Raw genomic sequence first — 10,000 nt, 5'->3', positions numbered from 1 at the left:
TGTGTGTGTGTGTGTGTGTGTGTGAGTCTGAGTGTGTGTGTGTGTGTGTGTGTGTGTGTGTGTGTGTGTGTGTGTGTGTGTGTGTGTGTGTGTGTGTGCTCACCACTGTGATGGCGTTGGGTTTGGCTCCAGCCTGCAGCAGAAGGTTGATGATGTGAGTGTTTCCCTGCTGCGCCGCCTGGTGGAGGGGAGTGTAACCACTCTGGGGGCAGAACACACACCATGTTATAACCTCAGACACCCTGACCTCCCTAACCCTAACCCCTGACCTCCCTAACCTTAACCCTGATCTCACTAACTATGACCTCACTAACCCTGACCTCACTAACCATGACCCTGACCTCACTAACCCTGACCTCACTAACCATGACCCTGACCTCACTAACCATGACCCTGATCTCACTAACCATGACCTCACTAACCCTGACCTCACTAACCATGACCCTGACCTCACTAACCATGACCCTGATCTCATTAACCATGACCCTGACCTCTCTAACCCTGACCCTGATCTCACTAACCATGACCCTGACCTCACTAACCCTGACCCTGACCTCACTAACCATGACCCTGACCTCACTAACCATGACCCTGACCTCACTAACCATGACCTCACTAACCATGACCTCACTAACCATGACCATGACCTCACTAACCCTAACCCTGATCTCACACCAGGTGTCGTGGGGGTACCTTTAGCATCACAAGGAGACATATCTAGATCTATATATATAGTTAGGGTTAGGGTTAGAGTTAACCCTAGGTGTCGTGGGGGACACTCTGGTGGTACCTTTAGCAGAAAACTTTTACAACACAAGGAGACATATCTAGATCTATATATATAGTTGAATCCACATCTATAAATATCCATATAGATATGGTGATATATATAGTGATATGTATGGATGAATCTTAATATATATCTCAGATAATTATTGATATAGGTATATAAATGTCTATAGATATATCTACATTTATAAATATCTATATAGTAATGCATAGATATATGATATAAATCACATGACAGCACCTTGGTCTTGGCGTTAACTCCGGCCCCGTTCTGCAGCAGGAAGTGAACCATCTTGGCGTTTCCGTAGTGACAGGCCACGATCAGGGGAGTGTAGCCGAGCTAGAACAACACGTCCTCAGTTAACCCACATCATAGGCCCTGCACATGGCTTCACCTCAGCACAATGGATCAAATGGATATTGATGGATTTTCAAAGCAAATGCGCAGAGCGCAGCGCCTTTACTTTGGTCTGCTGGTCGGCGTTGGCTCCGTGCCGGGTGAGGACCTCGGCCACGCCCACTCGGTCCTCCTGGGCCGCCAGGTGGAGCGAGGTCAGGCCGCTCTGGAAACAAACACACACACACACACACACACTATCACCACATTGTCCCACAGCAGCACAGATCCGATGTGAGTCTTCCCGGGCTCACCTTGGTGGCCGTGTTGGGCTGCGCTGCCTTGCTCAGCAGCAGGGCGGCCATGTGGGCGTGGCCCTCCTGGGCGGCGAGGTGCAGGGCGGTGACCCCCTGCTGGGTCAGGGTGTGGGGGAGGGCGCCGTGGCCCAGCAGCACCCCCGCCATCTCCAGCTGGTTCTTCTTGGCCGCGATGTGCAGCGGAGTGTAGCCGTTCTGTTAGCGGGGGTCAGAGTGTAAGGTCAGGGGTCACACACACTCTGACACACACTGACACACTGACACACTACTACACACACTGACACACTCTGACACACTACTACACACTCTGACACACTACTACACACTCTGACACACTGACACACATTGACACACACTGACACACTGACACACACTGACACACTGACACACACTGACACACTGACACACACTGTCACACTGACACACTGACACACAGACACATTGACACACTGACACACTGACACACTGACACACACTGACACACTACTATATACACTGACACACTCTGACACACTACTACACACTCTGACACACTGACACACATTGACACACACTGACACATTGACACACACTGACACACTGACACACACTGACACACTGACACACACTGACACACTGACACACACTGACACACTGACACACTGACACACTGACACACAGACACACTGACACACTGACACACACACACACTGACACACTGACACACTGACACACAGACACACTGACACACACTGACAATCTGACACACACTGACACACTGACACACTGACACACTACTACACACACTGACACACTAACACACTACTACACACACTGACACACTCCTACTCCTTGGTGAGTGGCTGAGTGTGGTTGTGAAGGATACTGTTCACTTGACATACATACGACACAGACTAATGCAGACACAGGCACGCCCCCCTGAGGTCGTAGGGGGGACCCTCACCTTGGCGGTGGCGAGGGGCGATGCCCCCTTGTCCAGCAGCAGCAGCGCCACCTGTTGGTGGTCGTAGTGCGCGGCCACGTGCAGCGGGGTTAGGCCGTTCTGTGCAGAGCAGGTTAGCTTAGGTTAGCTTAGCGCTTAGCGGTTAGCTGCACTGACACCAGTCTGATGGACAGGTTGTAAGTGATGTCATGAGGGTTACGAAGGTATGCATTATGTTTACATATCTAGAGGTACATAACAGAGAATGTGATATGTTGTGGTTATTCTATGTATATATATCTAGTGGTACATAACAGAGAATGTGATACGTTGTGGTTATTCTATGTATATATATCTAGAGGTACGTAACAGAGAATGTGATATGTTGTGGTTATTCTATGTATATATATCTAGAGGTACATAACAGAGAATGTGATATGTTGTGGTTATTCTATGTATATATATCTAGAGGTACGTAACAGAGAATGTTGTCTGTTGTGGTTCTTCTATGTATATATATCTAGAGGTACATAACAGAGAATGTGATACGTTGTGGTTATTCTATGTATATATATCTAGAGGTTCGTAACAGAGAATGTGATATGTTGTCGTTATTCTATGTATATATATCTAGAGGTACGTAACAGAGAATGTTGTCTGTTGTGGTTATTCTATGTATAGATATCTAGAGGAACATAACAGAGAATGTGATATGTTGTGGTTATTCTATGTATATATATCTAGAGGTACATAACAGAGAATGTTGTCTGTTGTGGTTATTCTATGTATATATATCTAGAGGTACGTAACAGAGAATGTGATATGTTGTGGTTATTCTATGTATATATATCTAGAGGTACGTAACAGTGAATGTGATATGTTGTGGTTATTCTATCTATATATATCAGGAGATTCATCACAGGGGAACACCTGATCATTAGTGGACAATAGAACATGAACCACTTCAAAAGAGTTAAGGTGAAGGAATTTTTCTTCTCCGTATTTAAATTAACAGGATGTATTTTCTCCGTATACAGTACTGTCAGTATTACAGTACTCTCAGTATTACAGTACTCTCAGTATACAGTACCCTCAGTATACAGTACTCTCAATATTACAGTATCCTCAGTATACAGTACTCTCAGTATACAGTACTCAGGAGGTCTGCTCTCAGTATACAGTACTCTCAGCACAGTACCCTCAGTATACAGTACTCTCGGTATACAGTACTCTCAGTATGCAGTACTTTCAGTATACAGTACTCTCAGTATACAGTACCCTCAGCATACAGTACCCTCAGTATACAGTACTCTCAGTGTACAGTACTCTCAGTATGCAGTACTCTCAGTATACAGTACTCTCAGTATACAGTACTCTCCGTGTACAGTACTCTCAGTATGCAGTACTCTCAGTATACAGTACTCTCAGTGTACAGTACTCTCAGTATACAGTACTCTCAGTATACAGTACCCTCAGTATACAGTACTCTCAGTATGCAGTACTTTCAGTATACAGTACTCTCAGTATACAGTACTCTCAGTGTACAGTACTCTCAGTATGCAGTACTCTCAGTATACAGTACTCTCAGTATACAGTACTCTCAGTGTACAATACTCTCAGCATACAGTACCCTCAGTATACAGTACTCTCAGTATGCAGTACTCTGAGTATACAGTACTCTCAGTATACAGTACTCTCAGTGTACAGTACTCTCAGTGTACAGTACTCTCAGTATGCAGTGCTCTCAGTATACAGTACTCTCAGTATACAGTACTCTCAGTATTCAGTACTCTCAGTATACAGTACTCTCAGTATACAGTACTTCACTGTACGATGGAGGACCTGTGTCACACCTTGCCCGCGGCGTCGGGGGCGGCCCGTCGGGAGAGGAGCAGGGCGGCCAGGTCCAGACGGCCGTACTTAGAGGCAACGTGGAGCGGAGTGAACCCTTTCTGAGGAGGAGACAAGGAGACAAGGAGGAGCATGAGGAGAACACAGAATGAGGAGGCAATGAGACAAGGAGACAAGGAGAAGGAGGAGCACAGACACTGAGGAGACAAGGAGACTAGGAGCACAGACACTGAGGAGACAAGGAGACAAGGAGCACAGACACTGAGCCGACAAGGAGACAAGGAGCACAGACACTGAGGCGACAAGGAGACAAGGAGCAAAGACACTGAGCCGACAAGGAGACAAGGAGCACAGACACTGAGGAGACAAGGAGACAAGGAGCACAGACACTGAGGAGACAAGGAGACAAGGAGCACAGACACTGAGGAGACAAGGAGACTAGGAGCACAGACATTGAGGAGTCAAGGAGACAAGGAGCACAGAGACTGAGGAGACAAGGAGACAAGGAGGACTGAGACTGAGGAGACAAGGAGACAAGGAGCACAGAGACTGAGGAGACAAGGAGACAAGGAGCACAGAGACTGAAGAGACAAGGAGCATGAGGAGACAAGGAGCATGAGGAGCACAGAGACTGATGAGACAAGGAGACAAGGGGACAAGGAGCAGGAGGAGCACAGACACTGAGGAAGGAAGGAAGGTAGCATGTTGTCTTGTTTCCTCGACATGCTTTCTGAACCGCACTTTATATTCCCGCCACCAGAGGGCGGAATGAACACGCTTGGTGAAACATCAGCCGAGTCATGTGACTGTGGCGGTCACATGACCGGGTGTTTACCAGACTACCCAGCCCTTCTTTTGTCTGCTGATGGTTGAGAGCTAAAGGGGAACGCACGGCCCGGAGCAGGGAGTGGTTTAGACGCACACAGCGATACAAGAGACAATAATATAATATAATACATATAATGAAGATATCAATTAATAAAGAAACACATTATAACAAAGACATAAATTAATAAAGAGACACAATATGACAAAGACATCAATTAATAAAGATACACATTATAACAAAGACATCAATTAATAAAGACATCAGAATGAACAGCCTGTTTGGACACCTGTCTGTCTGGCACAGAGAGGGGGACCCCCAGACCTGTGTCTGGGGGTCCTGGTCAGACCTGTGTCTGGGGGTCCTGGTCAGACTGTGTCTGGGGTTCCGGTACCTTGGTGGCCATGGAGTGCGAGGCCCCGGCCTCCAGCAGCACGGAGGCAGTCTCCAGCTGGCCCTCGCGGGCGGAGATGTGCAGGGGTGTGTGGCCGTTGGCGGTGGGCGCGTCGGGGTGCGCCATGTGCTGGAGCAGCAGCTGCACAATCTCCGTCTTCCCCAGACGGGCGGCAATGTGGAGCGGAGTCTGGTCCTCCTGGAGCCACAAGGAGGCCTCATCTTCATCATCATCACCATCATCATCATCATCATCATCATCATCATCATCATCACCATCATCATCACCATCATCATCATCATCATCATCATCACCATCATCACCATCATCACCATCATCACCATCACCATCATCAACATCATCATCATCATCACCATCACCCGATCATCATCATCATCATCATCATCACCATCACCACCATCATCATCATCATCATCATCACCAACATCATCATCATCACCACCATCATCATCATTATCACCACCATCATCATCATCACCATCATCATCATCATCATCATCACCATCATCATCATCATATGTCGAGTAATTACGAGGAATATAACAGTGTTCGTGGGGTCGAGGGGTCATGGGGTCTTGGGGTTGCGGGGTCGTGGGATAGTGGGGTCGTGAGTTCGTGGGGTCGTGGGGTCAGGGGTCAGGGGTCGCGGGGTCGCAGGGTGATGAAGAGAAAGTTCTCTCACGGACACGTCGGACAGCGAAATATTTGATTTAATCTTAAGGCATGATCATGGGAAAAGTACTGGCAGCAAAGTTTACCAATTCCACGACACAGGGTCACGGGGTCGGGGGGTCACAGAGTTGTGGGGTCGGGGGTCGTGAGGTTGCGGGGTCGCAGGGTTGCGGGGTCGTGGGGTCGCAGGGTCGTGGAGTCGCGGGGTCACAGGGTCGGGGGTCGTGGGGTCACAGGGTCGTAGGGTCAGGGGTCGTGGGGTCGTGGGGTCACAGGGTCGTGGGGTCACAGGGTCGTGGGGTCGTGGGGTCACTGGGTCGGGGGTCGTGGGGTCGGGGATCGCGTGGTCGTGAGGTTGTAAGGTGGCGGGGGTTAGAGGGTCGTACCCTGGCTCTGGCATCCACCATTGCTCCGTTCCTCAGCAGGCAGCGCACCACCTCCACCTGGCCGGCCCGTGCTGCCATGTGGAGGGCCGTCTCCCCCCGCTGCACACAGAGCACACATCAGCACCTCCCCCTGACGGGTCACATGGTCACTACCTCCTCCTGATTGGTCACTACCTCCTAATGATTGGTCACATGGATCACTATCTCTTCCTTATTGGTCAGAATGATCAGAACCTCTTCCTGGTTCGTTAACAGCTGTGTGAGTGTGTGAGTGTGTGGGTGTGTGGGTGTGTGCTTTAGGCTCACGATGTTGCTGATATCGGCGGAGGCTCCGTTCTGTAGCAGCAGCAGGACGATGTTCAGGTGGCCCATGAAGGCCGCCACGTGGACCGGGGTCAGACCCGACTGAAACACACAGACACACACACAGAGGAGAGAGGCACACTGTGAGACAGCATGAGCAGGACGGGGAGCAGAGCTGAGACGCTGGTGGATAAACTCTGAGGCCCATGGTCAGGATGAGTCCCCAGCAACAGGATTGCAGAGGCAGAAACAGCAGTAAGCTACTGTCACTATCACTGTCACCATCAACACTATCAGTCACCATCAGCACCATCACTGTCACCATCAACACCATCACTGTCACCATCAACACTATCACTGTCACCATCAACACTATCACTGTCACCATCAACACTATCACTGTCACCATCAACACTATCACTGTCACCATCAACACTATCACTGTCACCATCAACACTATCACTGTCACCATCAACACTATCACTGTCACCATCAACACTATCACTGTCACCATCAACATTATCACTGTCACCATCAACACTATCACTTTCACCATCAACACTATCACTGTCACCATCAACACTATCACTGTCACCATCAACACTATCACTGTCACCATCAACACTATCACTGTCACCATCAACACTATCACTGTCACCATCAACACTATCACTGTCACCATCAACACTATCACTGTCACCATCAACATTATCACTGTCACCATCAACACTATCACTTTCACCATCAACACTATCACTGTCACCATCAACACTATCACTGTCACCATCAACACTATCACTGTCACCATCAACACTATCACTGTCACCATCAACACTATCACTGTCACCATCAACACTATCACTGTCACCATCAACACCATCACTGTCACCATCAACACCATCACTGTCACCATCAACACTATCACTGTCACCATCAACACTATCACTGTCACCATCAACACTATCACTGTCACCATCAACACTATCACTGTAAACATCAACACCATCACTGTCACCATCAACACAATCAGAGTGACCATCAACACTATCACTGTCACCATCAACACTATCACTGTCACCATCAACACTATCACTGTCACCATCAACACTATCACTGTCACCATCAACATTATCACTGTGACCATCAACACTTTCAGAGTCACCCTCAACACTATCACTGTCACCATCAACATTATCACTGTCACCATCAACACTATCACTGTCACCATCAACACTATCACTGTCACTATCAACACTATCACTGTCAACATCAACACCATCACAGTCACCATCAACACTTTCAGAGTCACCATTCACTGGCTCCCGGTCAAAACCCGCATCCACTTTAAGATTCTGCTCCTCACCTTCAAGGCCCTCCACAACCTCGCCCCTCCATACAACTGTGAACTCCTACACACCAACACACCCACCCGCACTCTCCGGTCCTCCTCTTCCATTCAATTCACTGTGCCCGCCCGCCTGGCTACCATGGGGTCCAGAGCCTTCAGCCGATCTGCCCCCCACCTCTGGAACACCCTCCCACCTGACAACCGTAATTCGGACCCTCTTTCCACTTTTAAGTCCCGTCTCAAAACACATCTTTTTAAACTGACATATTCCATGCAACCCATTTCACCCCACTTATGTAAATCGTTCAATGTATCTTGTTCTTGTGTTTTTCTTGATTGTTGATTTTGTTTTTTTGTTTTTAAACTGCCCTGTAAGGTGACCTTGGGTGCTTTGAAAGGCGCCCTCAAATAAAATGAATTATTATTACAATCAACACTATCAGAGTCTCCATCAGGGCACGCTCAGAGGCTACAGGCACACACACACACACACACACACACACACACACACACACACACACACACACACACACACACACACACATACAGATACAAGCTCACACACACCCAACCCTCCTACCTCTGTGATGGCCTGGATGGAGGCTCCGTACTTCACCAGCAGCTCCATCACCTTCACCCGGTTCTTCTTGCAGGCGATGTGCAGTGGCGTGAATCCGTTCTGCGGGTCAACAGAGCAATACCGAGTGAGGGTCCAGGACATCCCATCATGCACCCTGCTCCCCCTACCGGGACGTCCCGTGATGCACCCTGCTCCCCCTACCGGGACGTCCCGTGATGCACCCTGCTCCCCTTACCGGGACGTCCCATCATGCATCCTGCTCCCCCTACCGGGACGTCCCATCATGCACCCTGCTCCCCCTACCGGGTCGTCCCATGATACACCCTGCTCCCCCTACCGGGACGTCCCATGATGCCCCCTGCTCCCCTTACCGGGACGTCCCATCATGCACCCTGCTCCCCCTACCGGGACGTCCCATGATGCACCCGCTCCCCCTACCGGGACGTCCCATGATGCACCCCGCTCCCCCTACCGGGACGTCCCATGATGCCCCCGCTCCCCCTACCGGGACGTCCCATGATGCACCCTGCTCCCCCTACCGGGACGTCCCATGATGCCCCCGCTCCCCCTACCGGGACGTCCCATGATGCCCCCTGCTCCCCCTACCGGGACGTCCCATCATGCACCCTGCTCCCCCTACCGGGACGTCCCATGATGCCCCCGCTCCCCCTACCGGGACGTCCCATCATGCACCCTGCTCCCCCTACCGGGACGTCCCATGATGCCCCCGCTCCCCGCCCTACCAGCGCCCTGGCGTTGGGGTCGGCCCTCTGGTCCAGCAGCAGCTTGGTGACGCGGTAATGGCCGCAGTGCGCCGCCACGTGCAGGGCGGTCAGGTAGTCCAGGGTGACGTCGTCCACTGGGGCGGCGTGCTGCAGCAGGTGCTTCACACAGTCCACGTGGTCGCCCTGCGCCGCCATGTGGAGGGGGGACAGGCCGTTCTGGGGAGGGGCAGGAGGGTTAGCCATGGACGGAGAGGCTCCCTGAACCCTAACCCCAGCCCCAGCCCTAACCCTAACCCTAACCCCGGTACCCCAGGCCCCCTGCAGCTCAGAGAGGGACCCCTTCATACTGGGTCTACAGCGGCTCTGGATAGACCAGGAGGCGTGGGACCGGGGTCTCAGGGACCAGGACCATCAGGGACCAGGACCATCAGGGACCAGGACCCTCAGGGACCAGGACCATCAGGGACCAGGACCATCAGGGACTAAGACCCTCAGGGACCAGGACCCTCAGGAACCAGGACCCTCAGGG

The 10,000-nt window shown here is 50.7% G+C and overlaps 1 protein-coding gene across 11 annotated transcripts in view; it reads right to left on the bottom strand.

The window, feature by feature from the left end:
- The window catches only part of LOC115529565 (ankyrin-3), a 72,147-nt gene that overhangs the window by 43,320 nt on the left and 18,827 nt on the right, over positions 1 to 10,000 (bottom strand). For all 11 annotated transcript variants that reach the window (XM_030338357.1, XM_030338358.1, XM_030338355.1 and 8 more), the window contains 11 exons: positions 9,490 to 9,687; positions 8,747 to 8,845; positions 6,822 to 6,920; positions 6,516 to 6,614; positions 5,437 to 5,634; positions 4,219 to 4,317; positions 2,387 to 2,485; positions 1,441 to 1,638; positions 1,254 to 1,352; positions 1,031 to 1,129; positions 104 to 202 (listed from right to left, as the gene is read on the bottom strand). In XM_030338357.1, the coding sequence (XP_030194217.1) occupies positions 104 to 202; positions 1,031 to 1,129; positions 1,254 to 1,352; positions 1,441 to 1,638; positions 2,387 to 2,485; positions 4,219 to 4,317; positions 5,437 to 5,634; positions 6,516 to 6,614; positions 6,822 to 6,920; positions 8,747 to 8,845; positions 9,490 to 9,687 (1,386 nt within the window). The remainder of the gene's footprint in view (positions 1 to 103; positions 203 to 1,030; positions 1,130 to 1,253; positions 1,353 to 1,440; positions 1,639 to 2,386; positions 2,486 to 4,218; positions 4,318 to 5,436; positions 5,635 to 6,515; positions 6,615 to 6,821; positions 6,921 to 8,746; positions 8,846 to 9,489; positions 9,688 to 10,000) is intronic.

This window comes from Gadus morhua, chromosome 17 (assembly GCF_902167405.1).
Source record: "Gadus morhua chromosome 17, gadMor3.0, whole genome shotgun sequence".
Classification (NCBI taxonomy): domain Eukaryota; kingdom Metazoa; phylum Chordata; class Actinopteri; order Gadiformes; family Gadidae; genus Gadus; species Gadus morhua.
Note: the sequence above shows the minus strand (reverse complement) of the source record. Positions and strands in the feature narration are given on the sequence as shown.